General features: G+C 34.5%; 3 protein-coding genes across 3 annotated transcripts; all 3 read right to left on the reverse strand.

Annotated features, from left to right (window-relative positions):
• Nucleotides 1–7,977: 7,977 nt before the first annotated feature.
• LOC114260303 (2,3-bisphosphoglycerate-dependent phosphoglycerate mutase) lies at nt 7,978–16,651 on the reverse strand. The gene is made up of 3 exons (XM_028200384.2): nt 16,482–16,651; nt 16,279–16,331; nt 7,978–8,345 (listed from the first exon to the last, which is right to left on the reverse strand). Exons 1-3 carry the CDS (start codon nt 16,570–16,572, stop codon nt 8,226–8,228), a joined length of 264 nt encoding a protein of 87 aa, XP_028056185.1. The 5' UTR covers nt 16,573–16,651; the 3' UTR covers nt 7,978–8,225.
• A 6,850-nt stretch (nt 16,652–23,501) lies between these two features.
• LOC145819126 (serine/threonine-protein phosphatase 7 long form homolog) lies at nt 23,502–24,862 on the reverse strand. The gene is made up of 4 exons (XM_082913084.1): nt 24,842–24,862; nt 24,016–24,681; nt 23,730–23,936; nt 23,502–23,642 (listed from the first exon to the last, which is right to left on the reverse strand). The coding sequence occupies exons 1-4, from the start codon at nt 24,860–24,862 to the stop codon at nt 23,502–23,504; spliced, it is 1,035 nt and encodes a 344-aa protein (XP_082769210.1).
• A 743-nt stretch (nt 24,863–25,605) lies between these two features.
• Nucleotides 25,606–26,655, reverse strand: LOC145819696 (uncharacterized). Its single transcript, XM_082913602.1, has 2 exons — nt 26,289–26,655; nt 25,606–26,188 (listed from the first exon to the last, which is right to left on the reverse strand). Exons 1-2 carry the CDS (start codon nt 26,573–26,575, stop codon nt 25,747–25,749), a joined length of 729 nt encoding a protein of 242 aa, XP_082769728.1. The 5' UTR covers nt 26,576–26,655; the 3' UTR covers nt 25,606–25,746.
• Nucleotides 26,656–27,628: the final 973 nt, after the last annotated feature.

Raw genomic sequence — 27,628 nt, forward strand, 5'->3', positions numbered from 1 at the left:
AGCAAAAGAACATGATTAACTAGGGTTTTCCACTCAAATCAACTCAAAATCTGAGAACATTCACAGCAACGATACCAAAATAAACATTCAAATCAAAATCAAGAGTAAGAAAACATGATTAACTAGGGTTTTCACTTAAATCAACTCGAAAACTGAGAACATTAGCAGCAATGATATGAAAATCAACATTCAACCCGAAATCAAGAGCAAGAGAATATGATTAACTATGGTTTTTCACTCAAATCAACTCGAAACCTGATAACATTTGCAACAATGATACCAAAATCAACATTCAAATTGAAATCGAAATAAAAAACAAGAGTTTCGAAACTAAAAAGTTTTTGCAAAAAACTAGAATTGAAGATATTTGAATCTTACTCATTTTCACTATTTGAGTTCTTTGAATATGAGAATGTTCCAACTGAATCGATGTTTGATGATTTTTTTTGTTGCTCTAGAATCTAAGGAGAGATTAATGAACGAACAAATGAAAACTATAGAGAACGGAAATTGCGGGTTGTTTTGTGTTCTTTAATTTGTAAGGGTACTTTGGTCATATAAACTCATTATAGGACGTATGGGTTAAAGTTTTTTGAATAGGACCTAATCTACCATATTTTGTCAAAATAGGACTTGGCTGTAAATTTTCCATATTTATTCGCTGTTTCTTTTAATTGTATTTCTTATTTGTTCAAAAAATTGAAAGAAATATTAAAATACTATGAGTTTATTTTATGATATTTATGTTTATAATTTTTTTATTTATATTTATAAAAGCTTTAAAAATATAAACAAAAACTTGTTTGTATCTATTTTTTATTTAAAAACTTGTAAATAGTTTTTACAAAATTTATTAAAATTTTATAGCTATAAAAAAATAATTCGCTTGTTTAAAAAAATAAAAAATAAAAAATAAAATTCATTCCTTCCTCCTTTCTTACCATGCTAGCTACCACACACCAATCATCATGACCACCAGTCACCATATCCAACCTGCCTCAACTCCGACTACTATTACTGATGACCTCTAACCTCTTCTAACACCCATCTTCGACGACCAACTCCCATCGGTGCAACATCCTTTTGCCAGAAACCACCTTTGGTGGCTAGACATCACCTCTTGTGATAAGCAGTTATCTTTAGCCATCGACAACTACCGACAACTACTATATTCAGTCATTGACAACCAGCTTTGATTACCACTTCTCACCATCCACCTCTTTCACTTGTTTTCAAAATAATTTTTGAAATATGTGTACCAAATATGATTTTTGTGTTCATTTTTACTAAAATAAACATAAACATGTTTCATCTTTTCCTTCAAGGTTTTAAGTTCAACTCCTACTAAGTGATATCAACTCCTTGAGGCCACGCTTACGAGTTTTACTTGAGATCCACATGGCAGGAGCACTTTGCGTGAGTCCCAAAATTAATTGAAGTGCGTATGAATTGACCTGGACACCCAGTCATCAAAAAAAAAATTTATAAACTGCAAACATTACCAAACAACACTTATTTGTTTCAAAAACAGAAAATGTTTACTCATTGGGTGGTGATCAATATTAGTATATGTATTAAAAAAAAATATGTAAAATATATATACAAAAAAATGTATAGAAATATAAAAAATATTAGTAATTTAACTTCTTTTAGCATTATTTGCTCCTTAACAAAAATTTTCAATAATTATAGTAAAAATGAGAGATAAAAATAAAAATAAAAATAATAAAAAACTAAAAAGTGAGTTGATAAATTTGACAATTATTAAACAAAATTTAACATTGCCAAATTATAACAATTTCGTTAGCATACCATTAGACTTTTTTTTCTTTTTTCTTTTCTTAAAATCTTATCAAAGCTTGACAATAACAACTCCTTTGACATGCCTGGAGTTTACATCATGTTCTCAGCTCCTGGTCCTGGTTTGCGCATCGTTTATTCAACATTTTCTAACGTCTTGTGAGTTGCAATTTGGCTGTTTAAAAAAACTTGATTAGTAGCTCTCACCTCAAAACAAAATGACTAATACCATGGCAAAATTCACCTGAAGAAAAATTAGGGCAAAATACCCGCACCAAATATATATATATATATCAAGAAATTAATTCTTATAACAAAATAAATTTCGAATTTTTAATTTTATCTTTGAACCATAATCTTTTAATTTGTTTTCAATCTAAAACATTTGTTTGTTTTCGTTAAGTAAAATTGATAGAAAAATGGAAAAATGAGATTTTTATTGATAAATCTCATTTAGGAGTGTTCTAACCCAATTAGTCGATGAACGAAATTTATAACCTAGTGAATCAGTGTTTATACTTTCATTCCATGAGATCCTTTTTTTTCCTAATTTATATTATTTGTTGAATTATTATACCCTTATATTTATTGTTGATATATATTACATATAAAAAGCATATACGTGATTCCTTTTTTACTATCTTTCCGTTTTGACAGTTACCATGATTCACGCTTTTGATTGTGATTCAGTTTCACTCTCGTTATGGTGTTGCTTTATTCTTAAATTCAACTAAAAAATGTATTTTAAGCATTTGATGTATACCTACATTGAGTTTAATGATTAAAATATTATTTTTTCATCAATTTTACCTAACAAAATTAGACAAATAATTTAGATTGAAAAAAATCAAAATATTGAGGTTTAAAATGACAAAATTAAAAATTCATAATTTATTTTTTAACAATGGTCAAATCTTGAGATTTTTTGTTTTTTTGTTTTTTTTTTTTTTGTATTTTTTCCAAAAAATAATGTTTTTAGCATTTTCTTTGGAAAAGTTTAGATTATCTCAAATTAGCCATCTCAACTTAAGGGTGTGTTTGGACTTGATGGGTTTATTTTGTGATCTAATTCGACGATCACTTTAATTTTACAATCCAATAACCAGAATTTTTAAAACTCTTTGAAAAGTTATAATAAAAACACAAATCACTAAATCATTTCATTTCAGCAAAACTTTTACCGATGAATAGTGTTATTGTCCCTAAATGTTTAACTTTTTGCCCATGCCAACTTGTCGTCGCCAAAAGTAAGTACACTAATAGCGACGCTTATTGTGTTGCTAAAAAATAAGTTTCGTAGCTAAAATTTTTGAAATTTTGGCGCCTAGTAAATATTATTTTTTTTAGCGACGGTCTACTTTTACCAACGAAATTGATCATTATGTCGCCAAAAATATAGTTTTGGCTATGAAAAATTGACGTCGTCGCCAAAAGTAGTAGCCAAAAGTGCAATTTCTTATAGTGTTCTAAGGATAACTTTTATCTTTATTTTTTTTAAGAGCAAGGAAAATGATTGGCAAATAAAATTAATAGGTAGCCAAACAAAAACTCTTCATTTTCTTCTCTAATATTTAACCCAACAAAAATAATAAATAAATAAATCTAATTTCCTCCACTTTATTTTCATTTTCATTTTTTTTCTTTTTCTTTTTTTTTAATTTTCTCTAAAAATTTTAAATTCCAAACATAACATAGGAGGTAGGGAAAAAAAATGGTAAGTAGCTACATCATCAAAAAGTACCCCTGGAGGTTATAGTTGGAACCCACGCAGCCAAAATGTTGGCAAAAGACTCTCATGCTACTTAATAATGGTTATTAGTCACAATATACAATTATATATCTGAAAAATATTTAAAATACATTAAAATATTTATAGATATGTGAAAACTGCATTGAGAAGACAAATGTGAGCAGTTGTTAGCATGATTCATAAGCCATTAACCCAATATGGTTTGCAAGAAGTTGAATGGGTTCTTCTTATAATAAAAGACAAATCAAATGCAAATCCATTTAGAGAGTGGAATAATATGAACTTTTCTTAAGTGTGCAACTTACACCTTACATTTACGTCTTTCTATTTGCTGTCCTGTTTTATGTTTATACCTTCCACTTACACCTTTTGTGTTGGTTGCATATGGTGTGTAACCTTAAGGGGTTGCACACCATAACAGCACCCTAATATGATTATTAAAAACATAATGTGAATGTAAATCAAATATGAACGAAAACAAACCCCCCCCCCCCCAAAACAAAAAAAAAAGAACGAAAACAAGCATTATACAAGCTTATATATATTTATATATATATAAGAATTGCTTTGCTAAGGATGGCTTGTCTTTCATTCCCATTTTCCCCTCCCTGGTCCTTTTATTTTACCATATGCACAATTGTAGGACAAAGGCACAACCTCGTGGACTACTACAATTATTATTTTGTCCAAGAAAGTTAATTTCACTAATGCATAATTTTTATGATATTTACTTAAGGGTTGGGCTTATGGATTTATGGGGCCTATTATGGATCTCGTTTTAATAATTTAAATCATTCATTCTGTAGGATACTCTATGTATATCATCCATAAAAATAAAAATTAAGTCGATCCGTAACATTTTTAATTTTGTTGTATTTTTCTTCAAAAATTGAATGGTCTATTTTTTAAATGATCATTCATTTTTTTAAAGATACACGCGATAAAAGAAAAATATTATGGTTATCAAATAAACCTAATTTTTTTTCGTGGAAAATATACACAGAGGTCCTTATAAAATAAATAGTTCAAATCATCAAAACGGACTCATGGTAGGCTTGATGCCTCTCAAATTCTCTCAAGTTGAGAATTTTTTTTTTTTTTTATTGAGATTTGAATATGAAAGAAGTCAAATCCTTTACTTTCTCTATTTAACCTTTTAGTTGAATATTAAAATTATATAAATTTTGTACCATGTTAAATAAACGTTAGACTAAAAAAATAATTTATTTTAATCTTGATTTAGAGCATCTCTACTCAAATTATGAATTTTGAGGTGGCACTTTTAAAACTAAAATGTGATATTGTTGTGATCCTTTCGAACGTGCAAAACTGTGTTGCCAATTAATATCTTAATACTAAAATTTGGCATAGCAAAAAAAACAGATGTCAAATATTTTAATTTGCATTATTTTAATAGTGAGGACTTATAAAAGATATTAAAAAATAAATAGTTTTGAAGTAAAAATAATAACCATTATAACAATCCATAAAAATTTTTGTACAAATAACATGAATATTTTCATCTCAGTTTTACTTCTTGACATATGAAAGTTTATAAATTTATTTAAATTGTAAGAGAAATGATGTTAGAATATCTCTAATGATGTCCCAAATCTTTGATCCAAAGACAATTTTAATTATACCCTCATAAAATGTATAATAAAATAAAATAAAAATAAAAACTCCAATTTTCTGCCAAATCTTCAAATTAAAATTTGTTAATGTCAAATTTGTCACTTCAATAGTGACGATCATGATCATTAGATTTTTTTTTTTATTTTTTTAGCATCACCTCCCCTACCATTACCATTAGTACTAATATAACTATTAATGTATCAGTATTAATTTTGCAATGTTAACATATTTTGTCTGTTTGTATGTTATATATGAAAGCGATTGTAATAAAAATGTACAATATTTTTAAGATTCCTTATCATGTGTCTTTGGAGATATATTAACAAGACCCTTTAAGTAAATCTTATGTATTTGTAATTTACCCTTGATTTTTTTGAAATTATAATTTTGATTTTTAAGGTAATTTTTTTTTAATGAAAAAAATTAATGGAATGGTTATTTTGTAGAGGTTAAAAAATAATAATTCCATTTAATTTTATCTAATTCAATAACATTTCACCTTCATATGGATTATCCCTTATAATTTTGAAAATTACAAATATTTTTTTGTCATAAATTTTTTTTAACATAATTAACAAAAAATAAATAAATAAATAAATCCTAATGACTCTCCTATACAACGATAAAATTACTTGAATTTTTAATTTAAAACATATTTATGATATTATTAAAAATTGTTAATTAACTTAATAATTTATTAACCAAATGAATCTTCTATTATGTAATTAAAAACTTAAAGGGGTGAGATATAATTTTTATAATTACAAAAAACTAATTATATTTTAAATAAATCTCATAAAATATATTTTTGAATTTACTTAAAATTCAAATGTTATGTGTAAATAACCCATGCCTTGCGCAGACATAATTTACTAGTATATATAAAATCATGCATATACAAGCTCATATGATTGCATTCTAAGAAGGCAGCTTGAATAATTGAATTATTTTGTTTAGTGCACCATAATTAAAAAGCATTCTCTCATGTGGGCCACCAGCACAATTCACAAAGAAACCCTAAAAAAGTGAAAAAAGAACATCTCAACCCAACACAGTTCAGGACATGAAGCCCAAGCTTTTTTCTTATTTATTTATTTATTTTTGGAGTGAATAACATGTATTTACATGAAGTTTGGAGAGGTTAATTACATGAGTTCTATGTAATATTGGAGAAAATAAATAATGTGTCAATAATATACAAAATATGATTGATTTAAATATGTGAACTTTATATTTAAAAAGTGTAATGATCTCATCTAAAATGATGTATTACTCGCACACTCAGAGTGTGAATAAAATCAGAGTCAATGCTGGACAGCATCTTTTATACATAACTATATTTTTCAAAATTTTGCAATGACCAGGGACTTTATTAGTTTTTTGTTTGTTTTTTTTCTTTTCTTCTTTTTTTTTTTTTTCTATTAGTTGCGATGCAAGCAGGTCTTTCCGTATGAGATTAGTTGGGTAGTTTTGCATTTTGTTTGGGGTACAATTTCACTGTACCAAACTTTATATAAGAAAAATTTTGATAGCCCACAATAATAATACATAAATACGAGATAAACATAAAATTAGAATATAAAAAAATGCATAGAAAATGTATTTTGTGATCAAATTCATCCTAGATGTGGTGTGAACCACATTTAAAATAAATCTAAACCATAGTTCTAATTCTGTTCACCTAACATTTCTAATAACTATATCTCATAACCCATGACTCGAACTCTAGGGCTTCACTATTTGCACTAATCACATATGCATTGGATCACCACCACAATGGAGGAGCACCCAATAATTACTTCTTCATGGATACATAGAGAACTCCAAATAGGTAAAAATAATACGGGGAAATTACTTGTAGATAAGTTCATTAAGTGAAAATTTCTTCTTTATTCTTCATATTGGGAATTTATTTACAAATTGATTAAAAACATGGACAAAAACATCTTTCCGTCCACAAAATCAATTCAATTCTTACCTTTGTTGCTACTTCCATTCAAACAAAGATGAAAAGCAGACGAGAGAATGAGCACCAATGGCATGATGTAAGTCACCGTTCATCCAATCAAACAATTTGTCAAAGTATGTCATAATATGACATTGAGATTCATACTCCTAAACTCAATGCAGTCACAAAATTAATAGATCTTCAATGATTTCTGGGAAAAGTGAAAACTTTTGACCAATTTATAAATATCAATAAATTCCTAATGTGAAGATCTAGTAGAAATTTACAGTTACTGATTTGATTTCTGAACAGTTTCTTATGTACTACCTCAATTGTCATGATCCCCCCAAAACATCACAACTAGTTCATTTTAGGCTGCAATAATCAGTTTGGTTGGAATCCCAACATTGAAGTTCCTAAAGTAGCATGCAGCTGTTCTTCTCTCAACATATAACCAACATTAGATCCATTGAGCAGAGCAATGTGGAAGGGCAAAATTTAGGTCTAAAGATTAAAGGATACAATTCAATTTCAAATTTCTCACGTTCGAAGGAAAAAAAAAAAAAAAAGGTACAATTCAATTTGACAGAGATTTCAGGGGTTGGGAACTTCAGGACAGATATTGGAGCAACCAAGTACATTGTTATTTTAACTCTCAAATGATTGAGATATTATTGGCGACTATAAATCGTCAAGGCAAAAGTAACCAGGAGTTACTGCAGTGGAAATTCCAAACACAAGCAACCATCCAAATATCATATCTCAATCCAGATGTGTTTACTAAAATGTCCAAATTTCAAACACAAAAATCATTTTCCAAAATATTTAGAGCAAGTAGCAGAACTGCAAGAAAGCTTTCTTTATATGAATAACCAATCCATTTTCAAATATAGTTGTTTGTCTTCCGAAAACATGAAGAAGTTAAACAATCAAACAAAGAACCACCACAAAACCTACCAAGATGGAGAGAAAAATAAAAAGGAAAGAGCACATCTCTACATCAACAACTGTTTGCTACAAACATCTAGTTTAGTTTGCATTTTCTGAAACTATCACCTATTCATGCATGCCACTGCAGTCTGTCCTCGACTATTACTTTCCACCATCAGTGGACTCTGGCTGTGCTTTAACAATACTTAACTGTCCACCTTCCTTATTAGCAACAGTCGCAGCTTTTACTTCATTGCAATGGTTTATGAACTTGCTCAGCTCCTGATCATAAGAAAAACAAAAAACATCAGCACCATAGATGACGAAAATCTAAAAGCTCTGTTGAGATGAATTTGCCTTCTTGAACTATAAAGCATAAATAAAATGATTCAGACATAATTTTAATACATAAAACCCATCCATAATGATATGGAGTGACATTTTCTCTTGAAATGAATGGACTACAAAAGGTCACATCATTTTGTAAGGTATTTTAGAACAAAAATTCTGTTTGTATAGTATTTACCCAAAGCATAATACAACAATGCCTTCAAACAAATTGTAGTGTTCATCATTGAATTATTTCCAAACCAACACAAGATGTAAAAAATTTGGAAGGACACATCTAACAGCCATCGGCTATATATATATATATATAATCAGTTTGCTAACGAAAAAAGCTGAATAAGTGTACAACCGGATCGATATTTGAACACCACCGTGAGAAGGTGGTGATGGGACTGTTTCAACCTAAGAGATAAAACAAACTTCAATTCACAAAATTGAAGCTATAATTAAAATAAAAACCACCAACATGTGGCAGACTTTGAGGCCAAGAAAAAAAAAAAAAAACACAACTTCAATTCATACAATCGATGATATAAAATCCCAATTCAAAGATTATCATGCAAATCATGTGACTGGTGCTCAAACAAAGAAAGCCAAGTGTAGACATCCCATTTTGACCGGCCCTAAGACTTTGGCACTTTTTTTTAGTCACCTGATGATGAAACCGGAACGCATGACTTGGATATCTCCAGCAAAATCCATGATTGAAATGAAAGCGGATTCAAACCTTACACCCATTTTGGTCAAAACTATTTTTAGACCTTTAAAACCATTTTCAAAATGTTTTTAGACTTGAAAAATCCAATCATTCTATGATGTCCAAGCTCACTTTTCAATCACAACAATATACTTTTCGGTAACCGAGCAAAGGCACAGCAGAAATGAGTGGAAAGGAGGAGAATCCTTTGGAAATACCATGTTTGCACCATTTGGGCTTTTCGTACAAAAATTGTTTTTCCAGACAACTTTCTTATTTGGCCCACACTTCTTTTTTTGTTTAGCCAGACAATTTGTGTACGGCCAGACAATTTTTGCGACAAACATAGCAGTTTCTAGAAGATGGTCCCCCATGCAACCTCTTCCGCAATTTACGAAAAATTGTGCCCCAAGGTAGCACCTCCCCCAACCTCTTAGCCTATAAAAACCCCCCTGAGATCATTGAATTAGAGGACCCTTGACCCTTGAACCCTTGGAAGATTGAATTATTGAAGAAACCCAAAAAAACTATTCAATTTTTCTCTCTATACTTAAAAACATATACATACACCATTGAAGCTATCATCAATGGAGATTTTTGCTAGAGATTCAAGTTCAATTTCAAAAGCTTGAGGGTGATTAGAAAAAGAATTGCAAACCAAAGAGCCCTTCCTCCTTTAGAGGTAATCTCTTGAAACTTTCTCATCACTTTCTTTTCTCTCTTGCCAAACACACTTATAATTCTGAATTTTATTTGATTATAATGTGATTGGGCTTTGTGGATAGTGGAGGGGATTAGCCACCCCATCATAGGAATTGTTGAATTGCTTGAATTCTAGTTGTTCTTTCATTTTCTCTCTCATTTTCTCACCTCCCAAACACTCTATTTTTTGAGTTTTTCTTACTTATTTAGATTAGATATGGACTTGTATAGAGGGTTCTAGTCCCACCCTACGTTTTATTTCATAATTCTCTTGTCTGCTTTCATTTTCTTTTGTTTTCTCTAACTTTCTCACCATCCAAACAAGTTTAACTTTCATAATTCAATCCTTGTTCACACATTAATGAACTATTGTGATTGTTTTGTGAGGTTAATTGGATGATCCATGGGTTCAATTGGGAGATTAGAGAGCTTTCTATTTTAGTTTTCTTTCATTTCTCCCACTTTCTCTAATTTTCTCTCCACTTTCTTGGAAGCCAAACATGGCTTCCGCCTAGAAATGATTTGTAATCTACTCTCTCCATCCACTCTTAACACGGATTTGGGTATTTATTTACTCTTTTCCATGAGAGGAGATGTCGATTCTTACTCATTTCTTTGATTTGCTTTCTTGTTTAATTTCCATTTCATTTGATTTTCTTCTATGATCAATCATGGATCTTCCATATTTTTGATGATTATAGAAAACTACCATCTCATCTATTCCATAATGAGATGATGGGGTTTAGCTTGTTTTGATTCTTTTATTCTTCATTACTTGATTGCTTCTATAATTATCATGTAGTGTTTTGTATTGCTTGAAGACTTTTGAAGCTAATCTACCTCTTCCTTGATTATCTTCATGATAGGAAGAGTAGATTTTATTTTCTTCATCATTTGCTACTCTTTCTCTCATCCGTTGGTGATTGAGATTGAGATTCTTTATCATGTTCATTATGAAGCTTCCATGGGGCTTAGATGGGTTCAATTCTCTCATTATTCATGATGATTGAGGATAAATTCATCATGTCTAGCTTCTAATGGCATTTCTAAGAGGATTAGTGCTTCTCCCTTGCATTTCAATGTTAAAGAAACACCTTGGCTATTTTCTTATTCCTTTTTCTTAGCTTCTCCATTGTCATTAGGTAGCCTTGGTTAATAAAGTTAGCTTCTATTATTCTTGTCATTTTGCTTCCTTTTAGTATAGATGCTTGTATGTTCATCCCTCTCTCTCTCTCTATCCCTTTTATTTGGAGCTTTCCATGTTTTGGCTTCATATTTTCATTATCCATCATTTTTCCATGCTTTGCATCAATTTTTCATACATAGGGCTTGGCTCTATAATGTATCATTTCTTTATCTTTTATGTGAATATGTGCGCTACCCCGTGTTTTGAGATGGTTCATATTTCACATGCTAGTAACCAAGTCTTTAGTTACATTCTAGTGTGTATATTGCATTAGTTTTTTTTCATCTAGGATCATGCATAGTTTTCTAACCCTTTTCCCTTGGCTTGGGACGGATGAGTACTAGGTGAGCGTCTTTCATCTTTGCATCCTGTTTGTGCATGTTTTACTTACCACGTCTAGCATTCTACCATGTGGCTATTTGCTTATTTGATATATCTCTTTGGATGCTAGCGGATGAAGGTTATTTTGCTTAAGTTGGGATGGTTTTAATTTCTATGCATGTGAACTCATCTTTTCTTTGAGTTGCACATTTTCAAACTCTTTTTCAAAACGCATGAGATCAAAGCATTCCGAAGTAAGTAATTTAGTCTATATTTGTTTGTTCACATAGTAATTTTAGCATTAATAATCAGAATATGGGCATATATTACTAATGAATCTCATATCTAGAATTAGTATAGGCCGATCTTTGACCGGGTGAGTGGAGAAGGTGCTCAATTCATTACTTTTTCCCCTCATACCTAAGTTCTCAAGCAGAGACACTTTGGTTGTGACAGACAGTGACCTTTAGCATGAGTCATGGATTTCCTAATTTTCCCAAAAAGATTAGGTGGCGGAAATCCCACACCAAGGTTAATGAAGGATGCTTGCCCTAGAATGTTCACTAGAGCCACAAAATTGAGTATGGAAAATGAAAAGAAACCAACAAAAAGAAAATGAATACAAAATTAGAAAAAGAAGAAAAAAGGGAATGAAGAATCAAATCCTGTCACAATAAATTGAAATTAGTTGATAGGAAATGAACAATCAAAAAATCATTTAAGAATAATAAAAAATTCAAACAATTAAACTTTATTTAAATGAAGAATTATTTGAGAATAATAAAATAATCAATTAATTTGTTATGTATGACACCTAAAATCTATTTCTCCATCTTTATTTATATCATTTAAATTATTTTTATTAAATGAACCTTCATTAATGGTTGAATTTTTATTTCTATTTTTACTTTATTACACTTTTCTGGAGATAAACTTTGTTGGAGATGGAGTTGAATTGGTTTTGATATATATAGATGAGCAGAAGACACCTAAGGGCATTGTTGGCATTTCAGGATTTATATTTGATGACATTAGCAGCTTCTGTTACTTTTGGTAACTACAGCCACAAATTGGAGAAATCTTGATATTATCAGCAAAAGTATGAGAGGTTTTTGTAATTATTAAAACTACAGGGTAGGTCCATGTATTTTCCAAAACCCTCAGGGGAGGTAAGTGTAATTTACCCTATTTTATAATATATACCCACAGCTAAGAGACCATTTCCTATATCTACCTTCTCCAAGAGAAAATATATCAATGTGAGGTTGACGAACTTGAGTTAAAATCGGAAACAGTCTGTAGGCAACAAAGAAAGTCGAGAGAAAACTCAAAACTAAAATAAATATAAAAAAAAAAAACAAAGCAGGAGAGAAAAAAACACGCAGCATTATCAATAAAAGAAAAGGGAACAAATAAAAAAGCAAAAGAGAATGAAGAAAAATACATGAAGTTGTCGGAAGAGAAAAAAGGAACAAGAGAGAGGAAGAAAGAATTGTATGTTGCATTATCAGATGAAAGGAAAGCAGAATTTTACTAAAGAAAAAAAGGGAATCCTATGTGCTAAGGAAAATGTGTAGGAGTGATGACCTACAAGGTAAGAGCTTCTACAGTGGATAGGTAAAAAGGCTGCTAACTATAACTATTTTTTAGCATGAAGACCAAGTTTTTGATCTACAATGGTTAGGCAAAGGACCTCTATATTTTACCAATAGTTATATTCTACCAAAAGAGCTGGTACAAAATTTAGCTATAACTAAACTTGCCAGCACAAAAGCATTCATCTTCCCATTCATCCCCGTCAACAAAAATTCAAAAAAATCCCAAAATTATCAAACATCAAACAGTTGAAAATATTTGAGAAATAAGTTCACGCATCAACAATAAATCCATGAAAATGAACATTGAATATTCAAAAAAGAAAAACAATGAGAAAAATATGATTTATCTTAACTTCACTCGGGGTAAGAATCTAACTCTGTACTGAATTTTCCAGCCTCAATTTGTTGCAGCCCAGATTTGGCTTTTAATCTGAATCATATTCTCCCATAAAAGAGCCACCAAAGACCCAGATCTAAGCCTGGTTCGGCCACTCCGACAGCGAAGTTTGGCACCACTACCTCGAACAGTCGGTGAGCATCAATACCCTGAAGAGCCACCGAGAAATCCCTACATATTTGAATGGTTTTAACGATTTTATCAAAAATTTGTTGCATGTTTTTCACGATTTTGACTTTTGATCCATGCGAAGATTTCCAACCTACATACAAAATATGTCGAGTTCATCATTCGGTGTTCGTCACCATGTGAGAGAGAGAGAGAGAGAGAGAGAGAAAGAGAGAGAGAGAATTCGTTTGATGAGTTTTGCTCTAGTGACAGAAATAGAGAAGAAAAAAATTTGTGGCCCATAAAATTTCAAGAAAAATGAAAAAATATATATATACATATATATATATATATATGTGGCTAACTTCTTTCTAGATATGAAGCACGGGTACTTCAAAAATATTGCCTTACAAATAGTGGGTACTTACCGGGTGCGGGTGCGGGTGCGGGTGCGGGTACCGGTACGGCTGCACGCATACCGGGTTCGCCGTATATGGATGGGTACACCATGAGTACGCGGTGGGTATGCCGTATATGGTTGGGTATGCCATGAGTACATGGTGCATACCCAATGAGTGCAGGGTGGGTGCACTGTGGGTACTCCGTGGATACTCCACAATAGTATATATTGCTAATTGGTATCAATTCAACCTCTTCTTGCACTTCTGTCAATCCAATTGCTCCAAAAAAACTCTTCTACCACGTGTTCTACATCATGCCTAATCAAAACAAAAAGACTGAATCGTTTAAGCATCTAAACTCTCTATGAAGTCTGAAAACTACTTGACAATCATGAACACCTCTCCAACAACCCAGTTCTACAAAAGACTCAGTAAAAAAGTACTCTTGAACATAAAAAGATAATGTTCCACACCATCAAAAGAAATGTCTATTCCACTCTATCAAAATACGCCAAATCAAATGTAAAGAAGTTGTCCACCACAACTTTCCCCCTCTTTTTCCCACATTCTCTTTACTCCAACTATACAAAATCTCCACCACGCTCCTTAGGAAGACCCATTGTACTCCAAATAAACACAAAATCAACACCCATAATTCCATAGCTACCTTGTAATAAACGGGAAGGTGTTCAACCAACTCTGAATCTTATTTTTGCATGCAACACTGATTAACTACAATATATTAACATCAAGACAAGTTATCCAAAGTTGCAATTTGTCATCTATCACTATCCCAAAAAAAAAAATGAAACCTTAGAAGGGGATTCTGCAACCTAGAATTTCAAATTTTTCTAATCTAGAAAAATTCCATCTCCTTTCATCCTCTCCAAACCCCATAGCAATCAAACCATAAAATTAAATAACTCTTCAAATTCCCTACCTCAATCTTGCAAAGCTCTCCTACATGTTACGTCCCAAAACACCTAATTATCCTTGAGTCGAAGATAATCCACCACCACCACCACCACCATAACATTTCTATCCATTAGAGTCGTGGAAGGTCCTTTTCGATCATCCTATGGTTCCTTGATTATTGGAGGACTAAGGGACCACTTTCCTAGGAAGATTAATTGGAAGTTGGGTGTACCAACTATGTTGGTATTCTTTGTATGGACAGCAACTTTGGACTCCATTATCACCGATGATAATTTGATTAAAAAAAAAAAATGCTCAGGATGTCTAGTAGATGTTGCATTTGCTGCAAGGCAGAAGAGACAAAGGATCGTCTATTGCTAAGGAATTATTGTTCTATGGCTAAGGAATTACAAGATTATTACTTTCCAACTTTGGGTAATGCACAAGATTTGATGGAATGTTGGGGTTATGGTTGTAGGTGGAAGAGTAAGAAGAAAGCTTGAATGAACGCTCCATTACGTGTTATGTGGTGCTTTTGAAGGGAAAGAAATAGACACACATGAAAATTCAAAGACAGGGATTCAAAAGGCATAAGGTGAGTCTTGTGCATCCTAGTCATTTTTTGTTTAAAGGATTTTTTTTTTTTAATCACTTTTCTTATTCTCTTTTCTTATAGATTTCTTAGTTGAGCTCGATTTTTGTATTGAGCTTTTTTTGTACAAAGGGTGTGCCCCCTTTCTTCTCACAATTTTTGCATTGAGCTTTTTTGTACAAAGGGTGTGCTCCCTTTTGTACATACAACACCATTATCTTTCAAAAAAAAATTATGGCCATCAAACATGATAACTTATCACTGTGATTCCTCTCCACCGTTTTATCTGATATATCTATCTTCATGACTTCAATGTGCCATTCTCCAAGCTACTAAAGTCAGTCATGGATTCAAAGACGCATATCTAGAAAATAAGGAAAACCAAATTGCGATGATGACATAGTAATAACCAAATTCATCTTGTCAACAATAGCTTACAAAAGGCTTATGTGGTTCTATTACTTCATACCCAAAAGAGATACAGAGAAAATAGGAATGTAAGGTTTTAATATATATGTATATATATAAGAATACAAGGCTAAACATAACCATACATCTGTCTTCTATCTGAGTGCAAGTCTAATGAAAACACGTTGCACATCCATGACAACGCTCACAAGTATCTATAATAAGATTATGAATGATTTTGCAAAACACGTCACCACAAAACACTGTTTCGGTTTTGATTCAGAACAATTCTTCAAGACAAACAAGATCAAACATGTTGAAACCAAGCAACAAATCCAAAACAAGGGCATAAAAGAAACAACTGACAACAGTATTAAAATCAATGAATTTCCCTATTCAGAGAAAAGAACTTCAGACATTTGAGCTACTACAGAACATCACGAAACATGAATTTCAATCAAGAAACAATCTTGAAATGCACTGAAACCAGTGATATTAACACAGAATAAAAAGTAAGAATTACAGAAAGAGGGAGAACTTACACGATCAGCATCCATCTCCTTTGTGACCTTCAAAGGCTTCACGAACCTCTTACCTGCAATTCCAATTCAACAACTAGGACTTCATTAAATGGGTATATATTTATATAAATCAAAAACATATACAAATACATGTTTACAGGAAGAGAATGTATTGGGTATTGGGTATTGGGTATTGGGTATTGGGTTTGGATTAAATGTGTAACCTTTACGAGTGTGAGGGATTTTCCCATGACGACTAGGAGGAATCGATTTCTTCTTCTGTTGGCCTTTGAACATTTTATCTTTCTGCGTCATATTTCTATCTAGGGTTTTGCGTTCTAGGGTTTCTGACGAATGTAACTGGCATCTAATCGAGTCTGGTATATTGGAGTCTTTTCCCAATATAACCCTTTTTTACATTGCATTTTTAAAACTAGGCCAACTTCTGACGGAATTCTAAAACTAAGCTAAAGCGCCATTACTATTCGCGCTTTTACTGTTAGGAGTGCAAAAGTAGATGAACAGGAAAATCGCTATTACAAATAGCGACTTTGATTAAGAAGTCGCTGTTACGAATAGCGCTTCTAGCGTTAATTTTTTTCCAAAAAAAACGCTATTAAGAACAGCGCTTTTTACACAAAATCGTTTTGCCAGAAAACGCTATTTCTAATAGCGATTTTACACAAAATTTTTTTGTCATAAAAACGCTATTACGAATAGCGATTTTAACATGAATAAACGCTATTACAAATAGCGATTTTAACAGAAATTTTTTTTTTTCGCTCAGCGTTTTTAACATAAATTTTGTTGGAATAAAACGCTATTTTCAAGATAAAACAAAAGAAAAAAACATAAAACATATTTTAAAAAATATATTTACACTGTATATTTTAGTACTTGGCTTTACTAAAGCCATTATCATGTTAAAATATGTTTTTTTTTTCTTTTGTTTTTGTTTTTGTTTTTGTTTAGAATGTGTAATTCATAAATTTTACATAATATGAAAAAAAACCTATTTTCATATATTAATTTTACATACTATTTTTCATATATATAATTTCAAAATCATATTCATGTAGATATTATTAAGCCAATCATGTTCATTTATTTGGCTTTACTGAAGCCGTTGTCATGTTACATTTTTCATTTTTTCTTTTGTCTTTGTTTTGATTTAGAAAATGTAATTAAAATTTTTTTTTCGTCTTCACTAAAGTTGTTTTCATGTAAATATTTTTTTTGCTTATTGTTTTGTGTAATTAATAATTTTTTTTTTCGCTTTACTAAAGTCGTTTTCATGTAATTTTTTTTTTTCTTTTGTCTTTGTTTTGGGTTGGAAGGTGTTATTTAGAAAATTATTTTGGCTTTACGAAAGCCGTTTTCATTTAAACATACATATATATTTATTCTTTTGTTTTGGGTTAGAAGGTGAGAATGTAATTTAGAAAATCAGTTTAGTAAAACCGTTTTGTACCCGTTTTCATTTATAAAATTTATTTTTTTGTATCGTCTTTGTTATGGGTTAGAATGTGATATGCATGCTGTACAGTTCGAAGCACACCCACACACTGTGCAACTCGACGAGCAACGACGAAGGGTGAGACGCGAAGACCACCGCGGAGTAGGCCAAGAAGACAAAGGCCACAGCGAGAGCTCCTAAAATAAATTTTCTCAACATTTTTGTAATAATACTTAATACATAATATACGAAGTCAGTACTTTACAAAATACTCATACGGGCATGAAAACAACATAATTGAAGTTGCAAATGTAATAGTTTTCAGTTACGTAGGTAGTACAGACATAATTCTCCCACAAAAATACATTATGGACACCATGAACTGAACACACATTACATACATCCTGGACACTCTTAACTGAACACACAATACATAAACATAACAGTTAGATAGACAAACACCTAATTCATGACCTAATATTGCATATTAATAGCCGTAACATTTGACAGACACAATACATAAACATAAACTTAAACATAAACATAACATAACATAACAGTTATACTTACTCTAACACAGACATTACATATTAATGCAAGTTGTTATATTGCCGAAGTGTAGACATTAACACCTAATTCGCGCTTAAATCGGCAGGTGGCTCAGAGTCTGAACAATCCGAAAGCTCAGTGTCAGAGACAAGTTCAGGATCCTCCATGATAGCCTTGATAGCCGCAACATTTGGTTCTGTTTTGTTCTTCTGGGCATCCTTCTTAAGTATGAGTAGCTGCATATCGCGGGCCAATCTACGACCCATTTGAGAAATCTCACGTTGTAGTGTTTGACATAGTCGATCAACATTATCAGGATCTTCCTTTTGGATCTCAACAGAACGTGCTTTTGGCACCTTCAGTCATCTTTCCCGACATAATCTTTCGTTTTGCACTCGCTCTATAAATAGTGCGGGCCACTTAAGAAGTCTAGCCTTTGCATAACCATATCCTGTTTGATTTTCTGATGGATCCTCCACCAAACCACATGGATCTCGATAGTACTTGGGCATGACAAAATGTCGCTTCCCAAACCTATCATGATAAGCACAAGAGGCATCCAAGAAAGGAAATGGTGTTTCATCTTCAGTATCGCCACTTCCCCTTCCCCCTCCTCATCGTGAACTTTCACCCGTTTGCAAGTTCCTACCACCTCTGCGGCCCCCACTCCCTCCTATGAACCATGTAGCCATGCTAATTTTTTAAAACAAATGAATGATAATTTCGTAGGGCGAAATGAGTTGTAAGGTTGTGTCTTCACCTTTACTCGTTTATATAGTTGATTATGAACGGATAAATGAGAATCCCACATATATGCATGCTGACTGTAAGGTAAATGCATGCTGACTGTAAGGTAAATCAGTAGATTCACTGTTGCCATGTGACTTTCTGAATTGAGAATCCCACATATATCAATACGAGATGAGTTGTCACTGTTAAGGGAACCTTTTCTCCAAGTTGCCTGATCTATTTCAGTAGCCCCAGTTAAGGGAACCTTTTCTCCGAGTTGCCTGATCTATTTTATGTGTTTTAAGTATTCACATAATTGAACATACATTAATCCATTCATTAATCCAGAACATTCATTAACAAATTGCAATTCAATAAAGAAAGTCATGAACTCATAAATGTGTACTTATAAATGTAGTTATTTCATAAACTTCAGGTTCATAACAAAAATACTTGAAATACATCCGTACGTTACACCAACAACAACATTGTCTTACACTCCAGGAACGAACATATGAAAGATAATGGTGTTTGATTTCTTATTCCTCATCTGACATGTAGTAGTCAGAGAGATATTTGAAATACATCCGTACGTTACACCAACAACAACATTGTCTTACACTCCAGGAACGAACATATGAAAGATAACGGTGTTTGATTTCTTATTCCTCATCTGACATGTAGTAGTCAGAGAGATATTTTTCATTGTTTAAGACATTATTTCGCTCAACCATTGTCAAATCTTTGTTGCTTGCTTCTGCCATTTCAGTGGCTAGCTGAAGCATGAAATGTCGACATCTCCGCATCAACATCCTGTTGTTCTCCTTCTTAATTCTGCTAACTGCTTTTTCATAGTCACTCACATTTCGTCTAGCCATGGTCAATGAACAACGATGAGGTACCAGTGCCCCAAAGTTACGTAGATCATTATACAATCCTTTTTGCTCCGTTACCCTGAACGCCCATTCTGCTCGGATACCAGCATAATAATCCTTCGGACTCGAGTACTTTTCGCTCTTGTAGTCATACATAAATGGAGGTAGCAGCCACACTTTCGGATTTCTTTGACGGCGTGAACTTCCTGCACCTCTTGAAGACATTGTTAATAAAATTAAAAAAAATAATAATAATAGTAATTGCATATATATTACTATTGTTATGACTTCAACAAACATCATACTGGGGTATTTATAGACATCATAGTGGTGCTAGGGCACTATGGAATAAGTGATACACGTGATATTATTTGATGTTATTCATTTCATGTAATTTTGACTACCCGTGACTTTGTGTACCTGTGATGTAGTCACGGACGTGGTTGTAAGATAAAATAATAATTGTAGGCCATAGAATCACAATGCAATCCCTTCATATTCGAGCAGTGCGTTGTCAAATAAAACAAAATGCAGTGAGTTGTCACATCGGCACATGAAATTATTTTGTCATGCTTACTTTTGTAATACAATAAGTACTCACTTGGAATTGACGATTTCAGTACGTATAGGTGTTTTCGAGAAATTATAAATGAAATCGAAAAACTATCATTAAATTATTAAAGTAATACAATAAGTACTCACTTAAATTATAAATGAAAAACTATCATTAAATTATTAAACTATCATTAAAAATGAAATTATTAAAGTAATATTGTTCATAAACTATCATTGTTTTTCTCACCAACATAATAAAATGGTCACCTGCTAGGTAAACACGATTGGAACTTTGGTGCCTATATTTTATCTTATTTTCAGTTAATGAACTTCACAGTCATCCGATTTTTATTGTCATTACACAACCGTCCATCATATTTTTTTACCAACATAATAGCATTTTCTGCTTCTTTTCACAGTCGTAATAATGTGACTTAGATGAATTCTGAAATGTGCGGAAAAAACAAAGCATGTAAGTTGCACTGCAGAAGTCACATGCATCACGTAATGTCAAGAAAAAGTCACAACGTATACAAGCATGGCAAAGTCAGAAAGTCACATGCATTACTGCATCACTACATAAAGTGACATGCAGCATTGCATCACTGCACAAAGTCACATGCAGTGATGCACAAAGTCACACGCATCACTGTATCACTGCACAAAGTCAGATGCATCCCTGCATCGCTGCACAAAGTCACATACCTCCTACCTACTGTGCCCATTGGAATTATGCACAAAGTCACAGGCATCACTGCATCTGCGGCACAATAGCCGATGCTACAAGCCGTTGATTCGTTCATGACTGCACAAAGTCGAGTCTTGACAGCCGAATGCACTGGATAAGGTCAGTGGCATGCATGTGATCGAACAGGAAATTGCATACATACAGCTACCATGTGTATATATGGTATAAATATCGTAGCATACCACAACAAAAGTTTTACAGCTATTTCTAGCGATATCATCATGACATATACGGTGGTTGATCTATATTCAGTAATGGGTCGCTATTGGGTTGCAAATGGAGATGAATTTCAATACCCATTAAATCCAAATTTGCGTTACTCACGTGCCACCGTCAATACCATGAGAGCTGAGTGGGAATTTCGCAAAACTCGAGCAAACATTCTCGTTGAGCTATGCCGTGAAGTTAATCTTAAATTTCCTCGCCGGTTAGCCATGCGTATGCCAACTGACACTCCACAGTTGTTGCAAAGGGCATTGCATCGTATCCGCGACGAGGTTAATCGCATGACCCAACATTTGCAAAGGTCCAGACTAATGAAGACCGCAAATGAGCGTGCCGAAGATGGGTTAATGGATGATGCACACCAGTACTACGCCTGGAGCATGGATGTTATGTATGAATCTGATATTGAGATGTCAGATGATGATGATAATGAATGAAATTGTTTGGATGAACGCCCAGGGCATTTCTGTAATGCATGCAATTTGTAATGCTTATCCATGACTTATCAATGAAGCGAGAAATTTCAATTATTTTTAGCCTTGAACAAACATATTTTTTATAGTTTCTTTACACGTTTTGTTCAAACCAAACGCGTTTGTAATTTATGTTCTCCTAAATTACGGATAATGAGAGAGGGGTAGAGATGTGAAACAGATTTGTGTGATTCATCAATATAAATAAGAATAAAAAATTGTGAAATTATAATTGCGAATAAATAAGTATGACACTTACATTAGCTGTACAAGTTTGACACATACAAACAAAAAAAAGAAAAAAAAAACCTATATAGTCCATATCGCAACCGCTAATGCCCTAACCTGCCCCCAGTCCCACAACCCCGACCGTGGATCTGCCTCCTCGGTCTCCTACGATAGACTCTCTGAATATCTGGCACTCTCTCCCCTGCATGCAGCCCTCCACTGACTGCCTGTGGAGCCTGTGAGTGTGAGTGTGACCCCCCCTCTCCTGCATCTGATGCCCTTGATCCTGCCTGTGCTTGTAGATCAGATACAGCTGTGAGCTGTGAAACTCCCACTCCCTCGTCTGGTGCAACTGTATCACGATCTGCAGCTGGACCCCGACCTCTGCCTCTGCCCGCACCCCGACCTCGGCCGCGACGTCCCCCACGACCATAACCTTTCCCTCGCGCTCTGGGGGGGGGGCTCAATATGGGCCTCATCATCAATGTGGGAGATGTCAGTGAGAACTGCATCATGTGTACTCCTGGGCGCGGTGGAAGTAGTCCCCATAAAAGCAGGTGGTAACTGGGTGGGTGGGGTAGCAACATCATGCATGAACCGGGGCGCGGTCGAAGTACTCCCCAGAAAAGTAGGCTGTAACTGGGTGGGTGGGGTAATAACATCATGCATGAAGCGGGGCGGTGACCAATCAGGGTCAGGGTCAGCATGCTGGGTAAGATGTACATGTGGGAAATATGAAGAAATGTATGGGGTATCATGTGGTGGGGTGACTGAAGTCGAAGGACCTGCTGTGGCTGGCGCTGAACTGGGAGGCACTGACGTGGACGGGACTGATGTGTCTGGAGCAGCTGCTGCACTGTGTACACCATAGTCCCCAAAATGCAGACGATCTACCCGATGGGCATGCTGGATCCCCTCGTACAATAACTCTCTGATCTCTACAAGGGCCTGCAGACCAAGCTGTCCATCATGTCTGAAAATGGCGTCCTCAGCCAAGTGATATGACCTCCCAGCTCGAACCACCTGGAAAAAAAATCAGATATATTAGGCTATAGTTGACTGAAAATAATCAATTATGATATTAACAATTATCGAAGATATAGTACGATACTCACCAATGCCTCGAGAGAAGGCCCAACTCCCTGATATCTGGCCTCGGACAGGTGGCTCGGATTACCGACAAGTAGGTGTGTATGTCGCCGATACCACAACATGTAAGGGTCGGGAGAGGGGAGGACCCCATCGCTCCAGTCAGCCTGTACAATAGTGTCGCGACGGGCATCCCACAACTGTATGTATCGCATATGATGCTAACTCCAGTCAGTGCTGGCTCGGCCATGTCTATCCGTCGCATGCAATCGCCACTCGGTGTCACACCGATCCGGCACGGCCTGGACCCGACCAAACTATCGGAGGACATGATCAGGGAGATGCCACTCAACCACGTCAAAACAAATGAGTGGTACTCTCGCCATCCATATATCCTCACCTAGGCGGCAGTAGTCTGGGAGCGTCTGGAGGACATCAGCATAAGGCTGCCAGATAAACTACAATAACAACAAGTCTATTAAAAATCGCTCATAAACATATACAGTCCATATGACAATTAAAATTTAGGTATTTAAATTTGATACCTCGCCGTCTATCATCCGGTCAAGCTGGTCTCTATACACGACCACTACGTGGGTCGATACGACCTCATGGCTCATGTCAACCCTCCACCGGCTACCTCGAGGTCCGGCCGGCATCTGCATGTCTCCCTGCCCGATGGGAACCTCACCAGGAGCAACTAGTTGCCGCCTAGGCGGGGCAATGCGAATCAATCTCTCCCACGCCCAAATCTGCAATAGTTTGAACGCAATTACAATACTGATATATGCCATACAATATGAATTGACATGTAATAAAATTCTTACTAACCTGTAGCAAGACAAGGGGTCCTCCGATCTGAGTCACACCCACCTGAGTGGCTCGACATAACATCCTATACAAGCATGCCAAAGCCGCGGCGCCCCAGCTGTACTGGCCGATGACGTCAATGTCTCTCAACAGTGGCAAATACATCAGCTTGAGCAGGTTCTGTGACTTATCAGGGAGAAGTACCCCCCCAATAAGCCACAGAATATATGCTCGCGCATGCTGCTGTACTAACTCATCTGCAGTATGATCTGGAAAATCGCCCTGAAAATGCTCCGACAGCCACCTCACCCTCACTCTACCTGCCTGTAAGTCTGCAGGTGTAGGTGCTACTCCCAATAGTTCAGCACATAGCGCTATCCACTGCTCCGTCGTTAATGATGGGTCAAGTCCAGTAACTGCTCGCCCATCAATCCGTAGACCGTATAGGACAGATACGTCCTGCAATGTGATGGTGGCCTCACCGGTTGGGAAATGAAATGTATGAGTCTCTGTGCGCCATCTCTCGACGAGAGCAGTAATGAGTGGGTGGTCCAGTCTGATATGGCCTATACGATATACACCATAGAATCCCGCGCGTAGTAGACACTGCAAGACTCTATGGTCCAATGGACGATCCCACAGGCCGGAATCTCCCCGTCGGCATGCCACCACGGTGCGTGATTGGTCCTGCATAACAGAATGAGTATTTTAAATTATAGCATTATCAAGGAAATCAAAAACAAAATGCAGTGTATTTTCATTGTAGGCGTAAAGTCCAACAAACGTTATTGCATACCGGGTCCTCCCATATACTGTCAGCCCGATGTGGATGACTCAAAAGGGGGACCTCATCAGGTAGATGTGCCATGAAACCTGTACAGTTGAAAAACAAATACATTTTGAAAAACTGTATTGGTGAGCATGTAATTTAACTATATCAATTAAGCTCAAATTATTATGTACATGACGACTTGGAAAATAAATGTGGTCGATTATTTTAAAAGTATAAATTTGTGTGCCATTAACATGGAAGCAATTAACTAAAATCAGAATTTTGCATATTATGTGCCATTAAATATGATAAGCAATTCAACATAACCTATCGTTATCTATGCTTCGGACTAATATAAAAATCTTTTACAAAGTCATTTTACGATCTCAGTTACATAAGCTTAATAATGACCAATAACATGTGGATAGTTTTTGTATGTCAATATTTACAAACAAAATGGAATGATCATTTTTTTTTCAAAACTTCATTATTGATTTTGGCATATTTGACATAACCTCATTATTGATTTTGACATATTTGACAAAATTCGTTACATTTATGGCATATTCGACAACTTCATTATTGATTTTGTAATTTTTGTTTTGCAATAAAGTAAAAAATTTGTAAATTACGTACATGTAATTCATAAATTCTAAATGTACAAAATGCTTGAATCAGTCGAAATATTAAAATCTTAAAATGAAAGAAGAACTATGTGATTTTAAATAAAATTCTGTAATAAACATTTTCAATGAAGTAGAGAATAAAAACTATGATAGTTGTAAATTTTGTCAAGGAAATAAAACAATTACAATATATAAAGAATTAAACAACAGAAATGATCTATTACAAATAAAAAATGTTCTATTAAATGTATGACCCCGTTTACAAATAATGAATTACAAAAGAAAAGAAAATGATCTATTACAAATAAAGAATTACAAAAAGATCTATTATAATATGTAAGTATTACATAGTCTTCATCGACCAAGTCGCGCCGGACATGTTCGCCTGTCATGACCTGTCTGCTGGCACTCACTGCAACGAGCGGTCAAACGCCTATCTGATATGTCCATCTCATTCGGAATACGAGACATAGATGCACGACCCCGTTTCACTTGTCGCAGACGCAGTACATTAGACATTAAAGTCCACTGCGGATCAGCCCAATAATCTTGATGCGGTATTGGATTGAATTTAGTTTCCCAAACCCTCATGTATACAGGAAGCCTATATACTAGATCAACGTACTCGAATGGATTGTCACCGCATTCAGACATTACAGCGAGCATATGAGAACATGGATAGTGTCGTATCTCATATTTCCCACAACTGCACGTGGGTTGATTCATCCGCACAATTTGTGTATTGCGACCTCGTCCATGGCGAAAAGATGTTTGCACCTCAAACACGCGGCGTGGCCTATAAAAAAATTGTAATAGAAACTAATGAAGTTCATGTTTTTAGGTGTAGTTAAATTGACAACATAATAACAATAATTTAATTTATATTACAAACTAACCTGTCATATGATATCAACTTGAAAGTATTTGCCCTTGCGATGCCATCCTCAATAGTTTTTTGCATCTGTCTAGGGTATTGGAACTCATTTCGTACATCTAGTTCAGCTTGGGCTCCCATCTCGTCAAAATATTTTACAAGCCGCCGAAATGTAAATTCAACCATAGCTGAGATAGGTAAGTTCCTTGCACCTTTCAAGACGCTATTGAAGCACTCTGCATCATTGCTAGTCAATACCCCCCAGCGATGTCCACCATCATACGAAAGGGCCCACTCCTCAGGATTCATCTTGTAAACCCAAGTGATGGCTTCTTGGTCAATAGCCTGTATTTGTTGTAAGTAACCATTACACTTTCGTCGTTGATGAGCACTTCCTGCTTTCCATAGAAGTTGTTTTAGCTCCTTATTTCTGAACGCAGTGTTAAAGTTACTACAAACATGTTGAAGGCAGTGCCGATGATATCCAACAAATTGAAGCGAGGGATTCAACCAATGCCGCCTCACAGCAGCTAAAATACTCTCAGCTCGATCGGATATCAAAGTCACTCCTTGTCGGTCCATGACAATATGTTCCTTGATATTTGAAATGAAGAACGACCAAGACTCCAAACTCTCCTTGTCGACAACAGCAAATGCAAGCGGTAGTACTTTGCCATTGGCGGTGACAATCGTTGCTACAAGCAACACACCAGTGTATTTCCCGTATAAGAATGTACCATCTATGGTTATAACAGGCCTACAATGTCTGAATCCATCGATGACGGGTTTGAAAGACCAAAAAACAAAGTGGAAGACGGGCATAATGGTTGTATTTCCGGTATATCTATGCTTCCATTGCACGATGGTGCCAGGATTAGATGTTTGTAATGCATACATGAATTTAGGCAACATCATATATGATTCATCCCAATCTCCGAATACCATTCTAATTGCCTTTGCCCTTGCATGCCACGCCTTCTTGTAATGTATAGTATAGTTCATGGACTTTTTTATGTCTTCGATGACATTCTTAATGGGCATATCAGGTTCGTTCTGCATACAACAATACCTATGAGTCAGATTATTTTGGTGTGAACACTTTAAAGACACAATTTTGGTGTGAACACTTTAAATAAACAATGTGTATATAAATGTAAACATTTATTTTGTATACTCACCGCAACTTGTCCCAAAAGATGAGAAGCAATGTAACTGGAGCTAATATTTGTGTGGTCCCTGTTCGTTCGTGGGTATAAACAATGGTGAGGACCCCTATACTGCTTTATTTCAAAAAGCCCATGTCTCTTACTAAGAGATGCACGCAACCACCATCTACAGTCGTGCTTGCAAGCACACACCCAA

This window comes from Camellia sinensis, chromosome 2, assembly GCF_055761805.1.
Source record: "Camellia sinensis isolate YWXY chromosome 2, ASM5576180v1, whole genome shotgun sequence".
Lineage (NCBI taxonomy): Eukaryota > Viridiplantae > Streptophyta > Magnoliopsida > Ericales > Theaceae > Camellia > Camellia sinensis.